The sequence below is a fragment of the Oculina patagonica genome, chromosome 6 (genome assembly GCF_052425735.1).
Source record: "Oculina patagonica isolate OP01 chromosome 6, crgOcupat, whole genome shotgun sequence".
NCBI lineage: Eukaryota > Metazoa > Cnidaria > Anthozoa > Scleractinia > Oculinidae > Oculina > Oculina patagonica.
In genome coordinates, this window is record NC_135763.1 from 15,351,047 (window position 1) to 15,372,495 (window position 21,449).

Genomic DNA, 21,449 nt, shown 5'->3' on the forward strand with positions numbered 1-21,449 from the left:
TGTTTATTATAACAAGAGATTATTTTGAAATACAATTGATAATGAAAAATAAGCGAAATTAAATTACGACGTTGCGAAGTAATAGTTACCTTGACTCCATTAGCGACCTTTAGGTTTGACTACGAGTACGAGATCGAGTACGAGTACGACTTTGGAATTTTGAGACAACTGTATCCCCCAAACTGTAACTCTTTCAGTGATTATACGAGGCACACAAATTTGGTTTGACAACTCGTAGTCTTACCCAATCTTGTACTTGTAGTCCAATCTCAAGGTCGCTATTATCAAGTAGAGAGAGAACGGTTGTAGTTTCGAATTTAAATATAAAGAACAACAGTTATCTCTCTACTTGATAATGGGGTCAAGATGACTTAATTTCATAGACAATTTGAATGTTTATTGCTTTAGATATTTCCAATAACGCAAGTAAAAAAGAAGACTTTGCTTGACGTCTCAAAATGAAAGACGAATGGTAGGGTTCTATACTTCAAGCAGTCTCTTCTTCCCTTTGGTATATTTTTCCTTCTGGCTTTCTTTAGCCTGCCCCTCTGGATAAAGGGCGACTGCTTGTAGTGTAGTTAGATTCTGGTAGATTCTGGTGATCTCAAATTCTACTCATGGCTACAGAATGTTTGCTGCTGACCTGACTGTCTGGCTTGCTGACGTGCCGTTCAACCCACATACGGGGTACGTGAATCTCTGCTAGACCAATCAGAAGTTGAAAACCATCTCCTAAAGTCTGGCCACGCTTCATTAACACTACTGCTTTGGTAGCTGTCCGCTAGACAAAGAAATCGACGATAAAGACTTCAGTGTTATCTCTTGTAACAAACATGCTCGCCTTTTTTGTGGTATTGTTAAATCCATGTAACAATGCTCGTTAAACACCGCTCAAATAAAATGTTTTAACACTTAAAGGGACCGTGTCACGGATTTTAGCCAAACTTAGGCATAGGGAATGACCATCAAATTTGTTTATATGTATACAATAACCTCTTAAAACAGTGAAGGAATATTTAAATAACACACAAAATGCAAAAGAAGGTACGGATGGCCAAAAGTGTCAAAGATTGAAACGGATTGCGATGTGGGCTTTTGAAATATGGTCCGGCGGAACAGTTTTCAAAGTTAATTTTGTCTACTTGTAACTTTAATTCATGACGCCCGAGAGACACATTTAGCTGAAAGGAAGCTATGGTTTTGTCATTTAGTATCAAAGAATTAATTTCTTTGCAAACATTTAGTTTCATAGCGAATATTTGGCAAAATTTAATAACATAAGATTAACTTAGCCGTGACATAGTCCCTTTAAAGCTGACTGGTCATTACATTTACTTTCACTTATTTATAGTAATTTGATAACTGTTATCTCAAACATAACGTAAATATTTTAACAGGAGGCTACGCTCACCGAGGTGGTTTGATATCTATGCAAGTATATCTTTTATTGATTGGTCCGTTTGTCTAAGGTTTAATATGCGATACTGCAAGAAAAGCCTGGTTTCCACTAACGACGCAAGCAGAATTGCAATAATGACACTAAATACAAACACCAAGGAAAAAACCCCAGATGCATTATACCGCTAGTGAACACCAGGCCTTCTATGCGCGCGTTTTTCACAGGTGTTATTCGTTTTGACCGCGCGCTACACCAACGTGATTTAATTGCTGGGTTTCGCGGAAGGAAACCATTCTATACTAAACTGTCTAAACTGATAAGACAGTAAGAAAGTTGAACAGTACAACTGGAATAGGCTTGAAACTTTCCCCTGAGTAACATCTATTTATTATTAAGTGTTACCTTGGTTCTAATTATATGAGAAGGAGATTCAAGTGTGCGAATCTCAAAGGGCATTTCTACACTCATTTCCACGGATAGGTCAAACAGATCGCTACAAAGGAAACAAACAGACAAACTTTAGACTATGTTTAAGGTGGTACCCTGACCACATTACAAAGAATGGGCGAGAAAAAGGCGGATGACTGGGAACCAGTTAGTAGCTCTGCCATCCCATAACTCACCTCTGGCTTTCGTCTTGCATCTTCACTGTCTGAACATCAGTCTAAAAGGAAACAAATGCTATCAATTAGAAAGAAACATATGAACACAGTAATTACTCGAAAAAGCGCCGTGGCGCTTGTTAAATTTTTCGCATCTCAAGTGCGGCGCTTATTCGAGGGCGGCGCTTATTTAAAACTGGGAAGCTACAAAGAACTAATCTTTTACAGTTATTCAAAATATCGTCTTTTCATTGTCAGTATATTCGTCTCTTGCTGAAGAGAGAAGTGGCGCTAGCTGTCCTGCCAAAGTTCGTGGCCTTTGCAACATTTACAGAACTACGTATTGTAAGAATGTTGGATAGAAAAACTAATCATGTAATGGGCGAGCGGTAAAACAGTCACATTGAACTGCAAAACATCGCTTATGATAAAAAGAAATGTCCAAGTTTGTGTTAGAGTTGCGTTATAGTGCTGTTTTCAGTTAAACGAAATTCGTCGAATAAGCGCCGCATCGGGACTGCGGCGCTTATTAAATTTTTTTGGCGGGGGGTGGCGCTTATTCGAGTAAATACGGTATACCGAGATCTGTGACGAAAGGAGACATAAAATTGTGTTGTCACCGGCGTAACTCTCTCTCTCTCTGTTCTCCGCAGAGGCCTCTTTTATTTTTTGAACGGGCTGAGAAATGGGGAGAGGTTAAAAGTAAATTGCCTGTAGTCATGTTAGAGGCTTGATCCATGCACAAATGCATTTGTTAACCGAAAAGAAACGACAAACAATTTCATAGTGAAAAGGACAATAACTGAACAAAAAATACACAGGCACATTGAAATAGATATTTGACTTTAGTACAAGGCTACTACATAACTCTGAGACAGTGCAAGAAAACAACGCTGTTACCATTCAGGTGAATTGAGATTTGTTTCCCAAATTCATCTTTTTTACCACTATTGTTTGATTCTAGTTTACATTATACCTTATTACATTAAAATTTCGGTGACACTTTAATTTAGCGATTATTCAAAAAATCGCTAAATTAGTGTCGCTAAATACGGATTTTTCAAAATCGCAAAATTAACGTGTCGCCAAAATTTCATGTAACAATGTAACACAATATACAGTTAACCTGAGTAACTTCCTCCAAGGCCTTGTCACGTGTCCACGGTGCCAAGGAGCCTGGAAGCGAGAAACAAATGTGTTCCCTGTCCACCGTGAGTTCAGTGACGTATGTGATCTTGATTAACACTAATGCACCGGGAGGAAGATTTCCTACGCTGACGGTGAACACATCCTGAGCGAATAAAAGAAGAAAGCAAACAAGCTGTTAGCAATGAAAAGACGTTCTCTACAACCATTACAAGTTCTCTACAAGAAGTTCTTTACAAGAAGTTCTCTACAAACCATTCAGGGTTTTAGTTTTTTACGTAAGGTTAATTAACTGATTATTTTCCGTATTTACATTACATTACATTACATTACATTACATTACATTGCATTGCATTGCATTGCATTACATTACAAACTGGACAGCGGTAAACAAAGATACCACAGCAAATGGTATAAAAGGGAGGATTGCATAATGCGCCAAAGAATGTCTTTGTAGGAAGCTCCTTAACATAAAATAGTTCTGATTTTTAGCTTAGGTGTTTTAAAATGTTTTATCCAAATGTTAATGTATTATTTTTATGCAGTTAAGCAGCTGTTCAAGTTTTATATGAAAAATAAAAAAAATAAAAGAAAACAGTTGTTAAACTTGGTTGTGCGAATGACTGGTAGAACCCACAAGTCTAAGACGACTTTACATAGGGCCAAACAGGATCATGGGACAAACAGTGACACGTGACATACCGGAGTTTCCTCGTCCATGAGGTAAGCCCCATGCCCCTGGCTAATGGCTTCCCGATACTCCTTGTGAGCCTGTTCTTTCTCTTTCACTTCACCAACGATATGCTTGCCGTTGATGAAGGCCTCAAAGCCACAAACTACAAGAAGGAGTACAACAGTTAACTTTTAACATAACTTTCCTGTCACTACTGAGTACTCCACCTGACGTGAGATGCTGGGCTATCATTCCATAGATGATTTAATGTGAACACACTGCACCACGAATGTGATTGAGAGATGATTTTGTCAGCCAAAATAACATCATAATATGATTTGTTATGATCCCACACGAATGGTTAATCATCACAAGAATCATCACATATGATACATTAGCTTGAATTCCTGTGGTGAGATGCAAGTTACCCACCCCCACCCCACTTGAATTTTGTTAAGTAACCCTCAGACGTGTTCTATTGGAAATCCGCGATATTTCGATTCTGATTCGTTCTCCCACTGTTCGCTGATAGACAACTCGCGCTCGTTTTCTACGAGCGAATAGTTAACTCGACTGCGCCTCGTTGCTATTTGCTCATGGAAAACTTGTACTCGTAGTTTTAATTGTAATTATATTCAGGGGTGAAGAGAGGCACTGTGTGCAAGAACACAACACCATGACGTTGCACAAGCTTGGACTTTAATCTTTACTTAGAATCCAACATAACTTCACCAAACACATTTCAATATACCAGTTTTAGATCGCCAGCGGGAGGCGAGGCGGCCTTATGGTTAGCGCGCCGGACTACGGATCGAGCCGCCCGGGTTCGAGCCCTGGCCGGGGTCATCGTGTTGTGTTCTTGGGCAAGACACTTGACTTTCACAGTGCTCTCTCCACCCAGGTGTATAAATTGGTACCGGCGAATTATTGCTGAGGGGCACCCTTACATGGACTAGCATCCCATTCAGGGGGGAGTAGAAATATCCCTAGCCACCAAAAGCCGGCAACAGAACCCGGGATAAGCCAGTGCTCGACACTAACTTTTTTGGATACTAGGCAATTGACTAGTAGGTACAAATAATCACTAGCCCACAAGGACAAGTCACTAGCCCCACCCCCCCCCCCCTTTAAAAAAACAAAAAACAGCCAAGTTTGAATCAGCTAATCTCTTAGCACTATATTTGTTTGAGTCCACACAAGTACATCTTCCTTCACTGAGACGCAGCAACGATGCTATCATCCAACTCGGTTGAGAATTTCTTGACCGTGGATCACACTTCTTTTTCTCTTCATGCTGTGTGTATTCCTCTGGTGAACAATGTAAATCTGGCTCACGATTATCGGCCCTTGAAGGCGGTTTTCTTGTAGGTAAAGTGTTACAAAAGCTTGAAATCATGCTCGCGCGGTCACTCGCGCGAAAACCCCAAGATGACCGACTTATTATGGCTCACTCCCAGGTCCCTTTTGGGTGTCATGGAAACGAGGACAGAGGGTCTTTTCCAAGATGGCGTCAGGTTTGCGAGTTGATCGTACAATATAAATCTGTATGCGATGTGGGTTGCAAGCGCTCTGGTTTAAATTACTCAAGCTATGGAAACTAGATCCTGATGAAGGTTTCTGAAAGAAAAACTTCCCAAGTTATAGAGTTGTAGTTGATTTATTTTTCCACGAATCTTACTAGTCTATGGGATAGTAGGAGAGTACTTTTACTAGCCAAGCATGAAATTTTACTAGTCCTGGGCTAGTGTACTAGCGTTAGTGTCGAGCACTGTAAGCTCTGGCAGTGTGGGCCGCATGTCTCGAGGCTTCCCTTTTTGCCAAGATGGCAAACTGAAAAACAGAAACACTTTGACTTGAGACAAACCTGCAGCCATGTCGTCCAAAGGAAAAACGTACTTGGCTTCTATAGGTGCTGTACTGGTGTTTTTATACTGTTGAAAGACTATCACCTGAAGAGAAAAACATTAGTACTGCTGTAAAATTATGGTTCTCTTAGGTTACGGCAATATTTCCCTTTCTTGGTTTTCAGCTAGGCAGCTTTAATTTGAATGATTATAGAAGTCGTAGCTCTTTCGCTTCCCGAGTTCAATCTTCGTGTTAATCAATAATGTTCCAACGTTTACAGCTAGCTACAGCTATTTCGAGAAACGTTGTCGAAAAAAAAAAAGCACAAAACTGCACAAGCCAATCCCTAAAGGTAGTATGGGTAGACGTATTGAGCTACTGCACGTGTAGAATACTAATGAGATATAACAACAAAATAAGGGCAATTTTCAGGTTTTCTTTCTTTTCAGACATGTCATCATGTCATCATGTTTTTTACCCTCGGATTTTCAGAGTAGCTTGTACAGCTAATATCTCCGAGCATTTCAACAGTACACAGCACGATGGGCAAAGACCAGACCACAACACCGGGAACTCCATGCCCTACTCTTTACGATAAGTGTGTGAGTTCTTTTACGTCCCATGTTAACCATAACACTGAAGATGCAGGAGACGAGGCCTACGGTTTATCGTCCTTATCCGAGAAGACTAGAATATCTAACCGTTTGCAGATGTCATTGCAAAGGCAGCATATTCTACTCAGTTATTTTAAGACCCTGAGTGTTGGTCCGGTCTGGGACTCGAACCCGAGACCTCCCGCACGGTAGTCCGGCGCTCTACCAACTGAGCTAACCGGTCGGCGGTAGAAACAAGGTACGTTTAGACTCTCTGAAGTTCAGAAGAAGTTTTCCTCACTCAAAGACATGCGACAGTAAATGTAAAGCTACAACTATAGGCCTCCTGAGAAGAAAAACAAATTCTCCACGTGCAAAAATACAAACTTGTAAATTTCCTCTAGGCCAATATGCAAAATTTCAGTGAATACCCAGACCACCTTTCGGTCTTGTCGCGTGCACTTTGATGTTTTTTTTTCCGACAACCTTTCTCGAAATAGCTGTATATGACTTTGATGAAACCCTTGTGATATAACCATTCACATTAAAGCACTAGAGCAATGAGCAGTACTTACATGTGGTACTGTTTGTTCGCTGTACAAGGTGGTTCTAACTTTCAAGACTGTGGATGAAAACCTAGTGTGGGACCATTCAAATGAAACCAGTTGAGCAGTAATTTAAAGTCTGCTTCTGGTTTACATTTGCCGAAAACAAAATGAAATTTCGGTTTTATGTTTAGATTGGAACTGAAACTACCGGTACGTCAGCAAAAAATGTGGCAAGCCCCAACTTAACAGCTGTATAAAAAACATTGCCAAACACCGTATTTCACCAAAGAAGAAGACAGCATTTTTTTCTCTTATTTCTCAATATCATCGAATCCTCCCCCCTCATATGATAAAGACAACATTTGAATGCCTGAGAAAACCTTGGGGACGTGTTTGTTACCTGTGCTGCAAGATCCAACAACCTCGCTTTGATATCAACAGCCTGCAGAGGGATAGGCTTGTCACCAGTCCCCTTAAGTCCTGCCTCGACCTTTGTCAGAGGATCCACGACTGACATCACATCTGTTAGGTCCACACTGGAGTCTGGGAAAGAATACTTATCACGTGATTATTGAACCCTTTGATTTTTTTTTAAGAGACAACTAGATGCGTTGACACAATAATTGTGAAGGGTGTTCAACTGTGATTGGTATTCTGTTGAGTGAAGTTCTATTAACTAGTCTTCCAACCGTATAAAAGCTCAAAATGTAGCAATTTCCAATTTAGTGCCGAAAGTAATCTGGAGTTTCTTCGGTTTTCTTTAACTACGCACCGCGATTGGTTTAAAAGTCTCGCGTTGCTCACTCAGCCAATCAGATAAAAATCATCCATCACGACGTGATCACGTGTGTTTTCCCGCGCTAAGTGTTGGTTACGTGTAACCCCAGAGTGAAACACCGCTGGGCAAACGGTTTACGTAACGATTACATGCAAAGCTGCGTGCGTATGCCTGTGCCATTATAGAACTGCTACCATGAGAAGATGAGAGGTACTTTTTAGTTTGATATTAAAGTGGAAATTTAATACCTTCTGAATCAACTTCCATTTCTTCATCTGAAAAACCACTATCAATGGAGATGTCATCCCTAGGGAGAACTTGATCACCAGGCAAAACAAATTCAACCAGATATCTGCGGAGAAACATAGTTTGGTATATGAGGCGGGCACACGCAACTTTTGCCAGGAAATATTTATACAAACATTCTTTCACTTACCGTATTTTCTGCTGGTTACCATTGTAGATGGCAAATTCATCGTCCTAGTAAGTGAAAGGAAATCGAAGTTTAACTACATTAGGTAGCAACCCAAGAGATGCCTATTCTTTTTCTTTGACCAAACAATGAAAATTACGTGAGCAATAGGGAAAAGCTCTCGCTGTATACCCTCGCTGTATAGCCAAATTTATCTAGCGTATTGCTTTTCAACGCAATGTAACGTATGATTTGTAACAGGCACGTTTTAAATCACTGTAAACTTTCATAACCGTCACACTGACGATGACGGATGTACCGTCGAAACATGTTTGTGAAAATTAAAAAAGTCGTATTATTTTTGAAAATTTCTACATTTTTGCTGCTGTCTCGACCATTTGAAAATTCAAATTCTTTTACAATCCAGTAAAAGAAAGCTGACCTTGAAATCCGAGGGCGCATCCTCTGTGCTCATCAATCCATGACAGCTGTCATATCCAGACGGAGGCGACGTCAAGTCCATGGAAAACTTTCTGAACTCCTTTAACAAACATAAAATATACACGTTAAGCCCTGGAGGAGCGGAGACGCGAGTAGACGTACGTTCCCCAGTTTTATCGACTGGCGATTCAGTTTAGCCAGAACTTACTGGCACTTGGGCTTGCTTGCGTTCACTTTGATCAAAGTTAAATTCTACCCAAGCCGACGCATTTTTATCGCTGCTAGGCCATCCAACACGTCACAAGTTTTGCTGTTTCCTTTAAAAACTAAATTACAGCACGAGAAGAAGCACTGAAATAGTTTTTCTGACGATTTGCGTTCGCAAGCGAGTAAACGTGTGGGTCCGTTTGGCCACGCCCAGCGGAAGTCTGTACGCAAGTTCATATTTTAGAACTTGCCTACTTGACTTTCCGTTTAGCCAGCGCTTTTATAAAACGTTTAATGAAGTGCCTTTAACTGGTTGTTGTTAGTGGAAAGAAAGTCCTAACAGAGTTTAACCAACCAATCAAGAGACATAACACCGATCCCGGCATCGTTAAGTTTGTTTACTAACTGCGTTGCCAATCACATAAGTCTGTGAGTTGGAGGTATCAAACTTGATACGTGCACTTTAAAGGGACTGTGTCATGGCTGAGTTTAGTCTGTTTTATTAACTTTTGCGAAATACTCGCTATGAAACTTAATGTTTGCCAAGAAATTACTTCTGTGGATGTAAATCAGCAAAACCATAACAACCAAATTTTTGTCCTGGGCATTTTACCATATTTATTCGATTAAGCGCCCTGGGCGCTTATTAAATTTTTGGACCTTGAGAGTGGGCGCTTATTCGAGGTGGGCGGTTATTCGAGGCTGGGCGCTTCGCGATTTTCAACAAAAAGAAGTCTATTTTTGTAACAAAACAAAGCAAAATTTTGACTGTTCATTGAAAGTTTTTGAAAATAGTAAGAAAACTCGGTCATGAGGGAAGTCTTCTTAGTAGTACTTAGTCACTTTCAATAATCAATACTCCTCTTGTGCACTTCAGTTTCTTGAAGGGTGAGGGATGGGCGCTTATTCGAAGCTGGGCGCTTATTAACTTTTCCTACCTTCAGGGTGGGCGCTTATTCGAGGTGAGCGCTTATTCGAGGTTGGGCGCTTAATCGAATAAATACGGTAATTTAAAGTTACAAACAACCGAGATTGACTTTGAAAACTGTTCAATCCATTTCAACCTTCTTCAATTGTTGTCCATCCGTACCTTCTTTTGTATTTGCTGTGTTATTGAAATGTTCCTTAACGGTTCTTAGTGGCTATCTTTACATTTCACCCAATTTGGTTGCCATTTTCCGATGCCTAAATTTGGCTAAAATCCGTGACACAATTCCTTTAATTACATGTGTAGTTGTTTGCTTTTCATTGGTGGAAAAGCTTGGAAAACCAACAAAGGTGTCTAAAAGTTTTCTGAAAAACGACACGCTACGAGACATGTACTGCAGTGAATTTACATATTATTTGGTAAACCATACCTTGACATTTCCTAATGCCACCTCGTTAACAAGCATAAGCCTCGTTCCCTTGCTTCCTGGGGCCGAATACTTGGCACTTGTGCTAAAACAAACAATTTACTTGTGACTTGTCAGTTCTTTAACAACGGACTTAACGTTTATTCCCTACGATAGCTTATGTGATAAGTCTTTGCAATTTTATTGCACTGTTTTATAAAATGCCTGCTCACGTGTAGGTTCTGAGGAAAAGACGCTTATTTAGCGTAGCCTTGAAGAAGATAATTAGAAAAACTGTCAACAATAACCTTAGCTCCCAGGTACCTACACAACTAAGGCGTCATAATGGTGGTTTTTAATGAGATGGTTCTTCATCGTTGACTGCGAGGCCATTCAGCCTCCATTAATTATGCAAATCAATGGGAAAAACTATAATATTTCCACCCGCGTTTCGCGTCGCCGCTTGGTTTTTCCGTCTTATTGCTTTCTCCTAGAGCTAGCCTCTCGCGCATACGCCCTTTGGGCTTGCCAGGAGAGGTTACCCAAAAAGCGTCTGCGCGAGAAGGTTTTTTCACATGGCATAGGAAAATTAGAAAAGAAAGAGAGACTCAAATTTTATTGCTCTCATTTAGTCCATACCTTGCAGAACTGGCAAAGTAAATTCCACTTCCTAACATTCCTGGATCAGACCGTTGACCGCCAAAGTCATCTACAACAATTTTGGGCATTAGAAGTCCTCTGCAAAGAGTGAAACATGTTTCAAACACACAGGAACCCGTGACCAAACACGTTTCAAAATGAACTTAAAATTTCAATTTTAAAAACAAATTTGTTAAGAATACCTTATTACATGAAATTTTCGCGACACTTTAATTTCGCGAATTTCGCGATTAAAAAAAAATCGCGAAATTAAAGTGACGCGAACAATAAGTGTCGCGAACATAACATGACGCGAAAATTAAGTGACTCACATGTCATTAATCAAGAAAGAACGTTCAGTACCACTGAAGGAAGGAATCTTCAATGTAAATGGATGTTGTGGTCATTGACTCAAGAACAATAATTCACGTACAAGCATGAACTGCTTGTGGACATTGTGAGAACTGCTCTGTTGTAACTGTTGATATTTAGCCTCGCAGTTGTTTTTTTAAATTTGACGTTATTGTTCATTTGATAAAGTCGTTTTATTTTATTCAAGGACTTGTCAAATAATATTGCTAAAGCCTGGTTTTCACTAGCGACGCAAGCACAAACGCAAGTGCAAGCGCGATCACGCAAAAAGGACAAATTTTGACCATAAGCATCCAAATGCAATGCGCTTGTGCTTTTGCTTGAGTCGAAGCTTTTTTCACGGAGAAATAAGAGCTGTTATCCTTGCGTTTGTGCTTGCGTCGCTAGTGGAAGTTAGTGAAAACCAGGCTTAAGGAATTGTACATTGTGTCTTACTCAAAAACGCGAAATTAAAGGGACTATGTCACGGCTAAGTTAATCTTATGTTATTACATTTTGCCAAATATTCGCTATGAAACTAAATGTTTGCAAAGAAATTAATTCTTTGATACTAAATAACAAAACCATAGCTTCATGGCAGCCAAATGTGTCTCCCGGGCGTCATAAATTAAAGTTACAAGCAGACAAGATTAACTTTGAAAACTGTTCCGCCGGACCATATTTCAAAAGCCCATATCGCAATCCGTTTCAATCTTCGACACTTATGGCCATCCGTACCTTCTTTTGCATTTTGTGTGATTTAAATATTCCTTCACTGTTTTAAGAGGTTATTTTATACATTTAAACGAATTTGATGGTCATTTCCTATGCCTAAGTTTGGCTAAAATCCGTGACACGGTCCCTTTAAAGTGATTCAAAATACAAAATTTTCGCCAAATCGCGAAATTTAAGTGACGCGAAATGTGCGCACCTCAAAAACGCGAAATTAACAATATTGTCGCGAAAATTTCATGTAATAAGGTAGGTGTTAAGGTAAAGCTGTCGGTCGACCGCCGGTCGACATGTCTACTGACCTTGAAAGTATTCCCACAAAGTTTGTCGCCTGCAATGAAATTTAGTGCACATTAGTTCAAACTAACAGCAGCTAATTTATCTATCAGTGAATGGGCCAAAGGTTACAATGAAATGAAATGAAAACTTTATTAACGTGTCCATTTGTTTAGCTTTACAGCTCATTAGAGACGCAAAGACTATGTTAATTCTAAGATAATAATATACTGAAATATAAAAACAAAAAAGAAAACTATGAGACATGAAGTGACTAGGAGTACGGCAACTACCCCTGGATGGGATGGTACCAGGCTTTTAGCCAGGATATAAAAAGTGGGAGTCCAAAATTTTTATAACCTTACCTTTGATGAATGGAATAGAAGAATTTGATTTCCAGTGTCATAAGGAAAAGCACTTTCTTCCACTGGGCGGTGGATGGAAAAAACATTGAGTACTTTGATCTTAGAATCACTGTTAGAGAAAGATAGAGGGAGAGAACAACTAAATTCAGCTGATAGGTTCAATTCCCAGACAGACACTGCATACAGTGTGTAATTGCAACTCAAATACATGTACTGGCGTAGGCTTTTGAGAAGTACTTTCCAATACGCGTTATTTTCCCGATAAATATATGTTAGATTCCTTGTTGCTCATAAGCTGCCCTATGACTATTACGTTCCCTTGTAACACGCACTTAACATGTGTCAAGTCTGTTAGTGGCTCTTAAAACATTAGGTATTGTCACAACAAGGCTTAATTTGATTCCTGTTCCTCCTTTAATGATGCTATTATGCGGTTCCAAGATATACCCATACTTACCCTATAAGGGCCATTGAACAGTCTGAAAGGAGGAGCTCAAAAGCCAAACTTTTTCAAGGGACGTGGAATTTCCAGAGGGGAGGGGAGTCAAACCCAAAACCCTTCCATGAGAGGGGTGTGGATATTTTATGACGAACACATTGTATAACCGTAGTTGTCTATTGTGGAAACGTTCTTCCTCCACGTTTTCTTACATATATGATGCTTCACACGATATGATGCAGTCAGGTTTTGTGCCGTCTCGACATAGGGGCAGAGAAACTCTTCTATGCACCTAGACTTGAGCTACAACCTTAAGAATAGAATCATTAATAACAAAATACTTAATTACCCTATTTCACTTGAATTAACAAGCTCTTGGATCTTTTCAAACTCATCGTCGTCATGTGTCAAACATTCAATGTGTGACTTGAGTGCCCTGTACTTGGCGTACACACTTTTCCTTGTTAACCAGTTTGTAGACTCGCCAATACTGACCATGTCTTTGATGAGCTGTTCAAAAATAATATCACAGACAGAATATGAAAAGGAAGACAGGTTCAGCTCACTGAAAATCTTGCTTTGTTTCCCTTTTTCCCTCAGTCAAGCCACAGCTAACAGGCACTACTCAGGGGCCGCTACAGGATTTTTCTTAGGAGGGGGTGCACCACTAAGGAATGGCGTAACTGACTTTTTTTTTTTGCAGAATACCATTTGTATAAGAAAGCTACAGGTCCTCTCAGCTTAAGGGGGAGGTGATTCCAACATTTAGAACTCATTACAGAAAATGTGGGGCCTCCCATCTTGTAGGTAATATGGTAAGATTAGTGCCCCATGTATTCCTAATGCGTATTTTAGGCATGCAATATGTGCAGAGAGCTATGAAGCTGTAGCCCTATGTATGCATTGCAGGCCTATCACACTAGCACTAAAGGCATGCAATGTGTGCAGAGAGCTTTGTAGCAGTAGTCCTTTGCACACATTGCAGGCCTATCACACTAGCACTAAAGGCATGCAATGTGTGCAGAGAGCTTTGTAGCAGCAGTCCTTTGCACACATTGCAGGCCTGTCATACTAGTATTATAGGCATGCAATGTGTGCAGAGAGCTATGCAGCTGTATTCCTTTGCACACATTGCAGGCCTATCAAAATTATATTATAAGCATGCAATGTGTACAGAGAGCTTTGTTGCTGTAGCCCTTTATAGCCCTTTCATACTAGCATTATACGCATGCAATGTATGCACTGAGCTGTGTTGCTGTAGTCCTTTGCACACATTTTAGGCCTATGATGCCAGCCGATAATGAAAGCACAAGTACAAGCACAAGGAACAAACTCTTCCGTTTCCTCTTCCTTTTGATTGCATTTGTGTTGTGATGTGTGAAAACAGAACACAACATAAACACAAGTGCTTGTGTTGGCATTCTTTCTATTTGACATAAATCTCTTATGCTTTTGCCTGCATTGCTAGTGAAAACAAAGCTTTAGATATTGAAATGTTAAAGATATTCCTTACCTGACACAAGTCTTGTTTTTGTGCAATAAGGCGCTTTGATGTTATTCCTCTTCCTCTGTTCTTGTGAGGAATAACTGAGAAGAATTCATCGGAAAGCTTCTGAATTGCACTGACACCTTCATCGGCATCTAATGATTTTCTCAATAAAAGCAGAATAGCTTCAGCTTTTTCTACATCTTCAAGCTTAACTGAGTCGACAGAAGTGGCGAGAATGTCAGTCAGACTGCCTGTCGCTTCATTCCAAATGAAATCAATAAGGTTTGCAACTTCAGGGGAGATGGTAGAGTCTTCTTCAGAACAGTAGTCACTGACTGTCATCTGAAAAATAAAATGGAATTATTGGATATTGATAAAAATAACTAGCTCCTCTAGATGATTTACCTTTCTCAAAATGAGAATTTCTTAAATGTTTGATTTATTAATTCACTGGTAATATGATTTCTTCTCTCCACTTTTTCAGCAATATGTTCTGGTACCATATGGTTGCTAAATTGGTAATTGACAAAAAAAGAACTTTACTGACATCTTTTTGAGAACTTTGAATAGATATATTCAGTTTGACCCATTTTTTCGACTTTTTTTGCTTGTTTACAAGCAAAAAAAGTAGAATAGCGTTTACCTGGGCTAAAATCTGAACCGGAAGGGATTGCATTCTTGTTAACTCTCAAGGGACTGTTTTAATTTCTCAAGGGAATACTTTCCGCTGTGGGTGATCAAAGCGCGTGACTTGTAAAGTGTCACTCTATAGTTGTGCTTCAGCACTTCCGTTCTTGTAGAAAAAACGTGACTTGTCAAATTTACAAACATTATATAAGAATCGAAAACGTGAGTAGCCCAAATCTTACGTCACATAACCAATTAAGAATGTAAGGGGTTCAGCGCTCGAAGGCAGCGAAGTTTAAAACGATTAAGAACGCAATTTTTACTAGTACAAGTCTTTAGGCGCTAATATTAATTTAACCTAAAATCACATAGCGAAAACAAAGACCGCTTGGACATGTCCAAGCTATTTAAAACTACCACTACGTCAGACCCATGTCACGCGATCTCTCGCTTGTAGCTATAAATAATCATTCACCTATTTTCAGTTTGAATACTCTTCGCTCTGTTTGTGTGAAATATTTATTGTTGTGTTACTCAAGCGTTTGGCTCGGAGCGAGTACAAGTCGTACAATTTACCCGGAACGTGTTAAATATTGCAAAACAACGACTTATTTTCTGGATATCCCAATTTTTGTTTTGAGTTTACGGTATTTTGAGAATCGAAACGTTATCGAAACGTAAGTTGCAAGCTCAGCAAGAATGTGTCAATGCACGGGATACACGTCATCGCGCCAGGGGAATTACCAAAAGCTTGTCGGAAGACGCTAAACGGAGAAACACAATGGGATAGCCTTTATAGTCTACTCTTTATTTTGGCGTGATTTTGGCTTTCTTTTAAATGAACTGGTTTGGGTTATTTTATTGAACATTCGGAACAAAATAAATATTTGCATGCGTAAGCAGACATTTTTCCGGCTAGGCATGTGGTTTTAATAAACAAAAGATGACGTGGTAAAGGAAATTCATGTCAAGTTCACTCCGTGACTAACGCAAACACGACTTGTGTGTTTCTCAAGTGACTGCTTTTCTAAAGATTTTACTGTGCGGCGCCGTGCCTTTAATTTAGCCAAAGCACTGAAAGAGGTCAGGAGGTCAAACATTACCCGCACGAACACACTAAAACGTTGCTAATAGTTAACCAAAGGGAACTCATTTCGTGACGTGATTGATTATTTCTGCTGAGTTGCTCAATTTAGAATTGCAACATCATCTAGCAAAGCGCACTATTACTAAAAATAGATTTCACCACAGTGAGTCGTGAGTCGGACATCAATTTTAGTTTTGGCAAAGGCTTTGTATGGAGGGGACGCATTCTTGACAAGAAAAAAAGGGCGAGAAAGGCACAATTTGAGGCCGAGATTCTCGAAAGGCTCGAAAAATGATAGATTTCAAACATTTTTGCTTTAGTAAGTGAAAAACAGATTGAAGGTATCCAAAAAATGGCCCAAAATTGAATTTATTAGTCGAAGATCCGGTAATGACACCTTGATTTCCACTGCAAAATTATTCAGGCTGCCGAGAAATTTAAGCGGCGGATAGCGAATTGCTATCAAATTATATAATTGCGAAGGATAGCACTTGTATGTTTGCTTCATTTAGGCACCGGAAAGATCGTCGGTTGCAAGAAGTTCAGAATTCTTCCCGAATTTGACGGCACTGATCGCCGGCCATCCGATCTGTTTTGACACATGATAGATAGAGGGCGAAAATATTATGCTATTCAAACGCCTTTCTAATGGAATTGACGGCGGGTTTGATTTAAATAAAGCTATTATTTATCCCCATTACTATTACAGACTGCAGCTACAGCTGCTGAGCTCGAACAGTGTATATTAAATAGTATTTGCCGCGACAATTGTGTAACGAAATTTTCCTCTTTAAATATTCGGGTCAGGCAAGGGGACCGATCGGACGAGCAGGGATCCATATTCATTTTTTCTCCAAGTCGTCAGCCGGGCAAGTATGCAAGATGACATACTTGCCCTGGCAAAATTTTACTTGCCCGTTCAAAAGTGAAAAATGGCGACCGTACAACAAGTAAATGAAAAGTTGACTTTTTTGTTATTATCACATGTATGTAACACTGTGTATACATGAAATCTTCAAGACAACGAATCTGTTTTAATAAAGTTTGATTCACAAGTATTTGTTAATGAGACTTTTTACTTGTCTACCTTGGCACACCCCTCTGTAACAGACCTGGTGACATCTGATTTTCCACCAGGTTTTTAACCAAAATCGACCAGGGAAGTCAAATATCCACCAGGTTGATTACTTTTTTTCACCAGGTAAGGGTAATGATATAAGTCCTTTTAAGCATTCGCGTTATATGGCAAACAGGTCGTTTTGCGATCCCCGAGCGTTCTTCGTTCTATTACCACCACTAGATCCGCAATGTAATTGTCACAATGAGCCAATGAGTTATCATACTATTGACACTGTCAATACGCACTTGGACGTGAATCAGTCGCCGGGGTTGTATTCCTGAAATCTTCTACAATTCTAGCACGTTGTTGTCGATCAGAGTATCATACACGGCACGCAATGCATGCAGAAGCGACCGTCTATTATATAAGGCGATGGACTGACGTTATCGCCTTAAAATGATTCCTCTAGATGCATGTTACTTTTCCAGTTCTTAGCAGGCCTATACGCATGATTTAAAACGACGGTTCTTCGGAGCGCCAAAGATCTGAAACGTGAACGCCGAAGATGTAACCTACTGGGGATCCAGGGGGCATGCCTCCCCTGGAAACTTTGAAAATTATACATGCAGAAATAACATTTCGTGAGTTTGGAAGGGAGTTTCATATGTAACTAGGCAGCTTAAAGTAAACTTAAAAAACACCATTATTTCTCGAACTTTTCAGTTAATACCAAAGCTCCGTATTTTTGTCCAGACAAAAACATATGCGAAAACTGAAACTGTGTATGCAATATTAATTCATAAACAACTATTTAAGAGTTCATATTTTTATACGGAAATTGATAACAGAAACTAAAACCACTGTCCATCATCCATATTTGCAAAGAGTTTGAATTTACTGGTATTAAAAGGCTAAAAGCTGAGCGTGATTCTATGCAGGTGGAAGAAAAACAGGCAAACCTGATGTTATGATCAAAAGCCATCTAGGGGGGTCAGGGGGTTTGCTCCCCCTGGGAAATTTTTATATTTGGGCCTTCTGAAATGGCTAGAAATTCATTTAAAAATGTTCATTTGGAGAAATTTATCAGTTTTATATACTGATAAATTTAAAGTTAGTTAATAAATAAGATGCCCCACCCCCTACGTGTAGTTCAAAATTACATAACCCACCCCTTTTCGAGGGCTCAAAAACTGTTGACCCACCCCCACCCACCAGTCCCTAAATTTAAACGGTCCGTTTACCGTTAATGTTTCAAAATGTTCAAAATTCCGGCCCTTATTCATTTTTCCATTTTCAGAAGGTCAAAGAATAAAGACGTCAAAATAGGAAAATTGTTTGCTTATATACTTTACAGGTCGAATAAATTGTCTCTTTTTTTTTTTATTTTTTTTTTATTTGCAAGTACTTACGACATTAAGCATACAACATTACGATGATTACAAAATATAGATAACTAACTTTACAAAAATTACTCTACTTTATGAAGTCAATACTATTAACATTACAACACTTTCGAAACACTTAGGCTAACATTACAACACTTAGGCTAACAATGCAAAAAGAAATAACAAATAACATTGCCTATAATTGTTACCAGAAAGAAAAATGAACGATGTAGCGAGATACAAAAACAAAAGGAAACTAAATGTTTTGTAAAAAATTCCATTTCTTGATATAGTTATCGTATTTACCGGATTTGATAGCAATATGTTTTTCTAACGATAGTTTGTCGCGAACGAGGGATATGTACTCGTTAAACTGAACTTTATTTTTTTTTGCCGGTGTTAAGGTATAAAAAGTATTTTCCTAATATAATAAGATGGTTTAGGGCTAAACAACCACGAGGAGAGTCCAATATACCATATAAGACATCTAAGTTCGAAAGATGGACTCCTTTTCTACTATGAATATTGTACCAATCTTGAAAATCTATCCAGAAAGTTTTTGCTTGAGTGCACTCTATAAAAAGGTGCCAGATGGTATGGATTTCGGTAGGGCAAAAAGGACAAGTTGGGGAGTCAACTTTCTTCATCTTATGTAATAAGCTATTCGTAGGTAGGATGCGATGGATGATCTTGTACTGGAACATCATCATTTTGATTTCTTTTGTAACGTTAAAAGGTAAAAGATAAACCTTACACAGATTGTTCTTTTCTACCCCATATTCAATAAGTTTCCTTTCTGCTGTGGGGGGAGATAACTTTTCTAGGGATAACAGTTTTTCATAGAGAGTTTTACAACTCAACGATTCGCTTATTGAATCAAGGGGTTTAATGGGTAGTTGGTTGTTAGAGTCTAAAAGCTTTTTCCACGAGCGAGGGAAAGCAGAAATGATGCTGTAATACTGTAGAAAATTAAACTTAGTCTTGAATTTTTCGCAAAGAGAATTAAAAGATAGAAAGCGATTTTTTTCTGTGTTAAGCAAGTCTGATATGTGCGTGACTCCAGCCTGATGCCAATGTGGAAAATAAATCGATTTTTTATTAACAATGATTGTTAATAAATTGTCTCTTTTTCGGATTAAGTGAGCAATGAAAAATACGTTATGATGACTGCAGTCCTCCAGCAAGGCATCAATAATTTCATGCAGGTGAAAGCTACGCAAAGTAATATTTAGACAGTACTTACAATTTGAGGCAGCTTAATTAAAATTTACCGTAATACGCCGCTTGAATGATCTTGTATGTACTTGAATCGAACTTGAATAACTTTCGTATTTTTTGCATAACATTCTATCGGCGGGTAGCCTCCCACGCAGTCGTTCTTAGGGGCGATCGTGTTTCACTCCTCCCCACTAGTGGGGAGGAGTGAAACACGATCGCCCCTAAGAACGACTGCGTGGGAGGCTAATCGGCGGGCTACAATGCTTTAAACACGACATTATGCATCAAACGCCTCCCAAAATGTACCCTGCGTGGCCTCAAGGCTGCTAAAGCGACGGGAAAAAAGCCCCTCAATACTCACCAAGAATTATGTCGGTTAAGCTGATAATCCTCTGCGTAGTTATTCGATAAAATGTTGTAGAAAGCTGGATCAAAAATACTTCTACACATTTATTTTGAGCCGCGCGGGCCGGCGCGCGGGCTGTTCAAATCGCTCTGAATTATTCACAAGCTTGTATTACATACAGAAAAGGATACAGACCTGTTTTTTCTTCATGACAGCAGACGTGCATGACAGCAGAACAAGCGACAAAAACAATAGAAAAAAAGTTAACAATTACTTTTTGCTATATTTACATCAAGTTATAGTTAAATAGTAAATAATATTTTTGCCGCGCGTCGTTTTCTTTTGTTTATAAAGATTTTGGGTGATTTTTCGTGACCAGGTTAACACAATTCTTCACCAGGGAGAAATAAAATTGACCAGGGATTTTTTAGAAAACCACCAGGTACCAGGGAGGTCAAATTTCCACCAGGGAGGGCAAAATAACCCACCAGGTCAGGTTTCACCAGGTCTGTTACAGAGGGGTGTCTTGGCTGCCGGTTTACAAATTTCACAAAACATCACGCCCCCAAGCGGCTTGCGATGTTGCGGAAGCGTATGATGCGGGCACAAATGAAAGCCAGGGCCTCTTCGACTGCAACCACGGAAGAAAAGAACGCTTTTGCTCTTCTTATTCATATTTGGTTTGTTTTTCTGAAGTGTTAACATTGCTTTTTTTTCTTTGCTGGCAGCGCCAGACCGAGATAACGGCAAATTTTGATCAAAACATCAGCTGATGCGATCGCCTCGTGTTTTCGCGGATGCAGCTGCAGTACAAAATATCAGCGGTTGAGAGCTTGAAAATTGAGCCTGCAATGATTTCATTGATGGAAAATGCCGCATCAGCCAAGATGGCGGCCAAAATTATGATTTTATCGCGACAGAAAGTTGCAAATTATGTTCTGTTTTCGAAAAGTTATGAATGGATGAAAAGTGGTCAGAACGCAAGTAACTCATAAGGAAACTTAATAATTGTATTTTTTTTTCATTAAGTCAAACTTAAGTCGTCCAGCGGACGAGTTTATGTAATCATTTGGTCGTCCATACGATGTTTTAGTCGTCTCGGACGACCGGACGACTGCGAATATGGATCCCTGGACGAGCGTTTCTTTGTGTAATTTTGTGGTGGCATAAATCTGAGGTTAGCTCTGTTGTGTTGCAAAATGTGCCACTAAGAACAGTGTAAACGCTTTGCATTTCTCATAAAAATGTTTTCTTTCAGCAAATCCCGGCAGCAAATCGGGCCTTTATAATCCATTCAATAACTAAGAGTAAAACATTTTACACATTTATTGAATAATCGCTCTGTTTGACAAACCTTTTGTTTCAAACCACGGTTTGAGCTTTCTACGTTGCACAGGTAAGGCTTTCCGAAGTCCGAGCCAATCTGGCCATGGTTTTGTGAAACAATCGCTAAATAT

General features: G+C 39.4%; 1 protein-coding gene and 1 non-coding gene across 3 annotated transcripts in view; both read right to left on the reverse strand.

Annotated features, from left to right (window-relative positions):
* Positions 1-21,449, reverse strand: part of LOC144655938 (protein mono-ADP-ribosyltransferase PARP4-like) — a 53,749-nt gene that overhangs the window by 25,249 nt on the left and 7,051 nt on the right. For both annotated transcript variants that reach the window (XM_078516125.1, XM_078516127.1), the window contains exons 7-22: positions 14,294-14,611; positions 13,130-13,290; positions 12,342-12,450; positions 12,003-12,031; positions 10,618-10,716; positions 10,003-10,084; positions 8,439-8,537; positions 8,021-8,064; positions 7,833-7,936; positions 7,207-7,349; positions 5,685-5,769; positions 3,850-3,983; positions 3,128-3,292; positions 2,023-2,063; positions 1,802-1,892; positions 644-781 (exon numbers count right to left, since the gene is read on the reverse strand). In XM_078516125.1, the coding sequence (XP_078372251.1) occupies positions 644-781; positions 1,802-1,892; positions 2,023-2,063; positions 3,128-3,292; positions 3,850-3,983; positions 5,685-5,769; positions 7,207-7,349; positions 7,833-7,936; positions 8,021-8,064; positions 8,439-8,537; positions 10,003-10,084; positions 10,618-10,716; positions 12,003-12,031; positions 12,342-12,450; positions 13,130-13,290; positions 14,294-14,611 (1,842 nt within the window). The remainder of the gene's footprint in view (positions 1-643; positions 782-1,801; positions 1,893-2,022; positions 2,064-3,127; positions 3,293-3,849; positions 3,984-5,684; positions 5,770-7,206; positions 7,350-7,832; positions 7,937-8,020; positions 8,065-8,438; positions 8,538-10,002; positions 10,085-10,617; positions 10,717-12,002; positions 12,032-12,341; positions 12,451-13,129; positions 13,291-14,293; positions 14,612-21,449) is intronic.
* On the reverse strand, positions 6,429-6,502 carry Trnag-acc (transfer RNA glycine (anticodon ACC)). Its single transcript has one exon. It is a non-coding gene; the product is annotated as a tRNA-Gly (tRNA).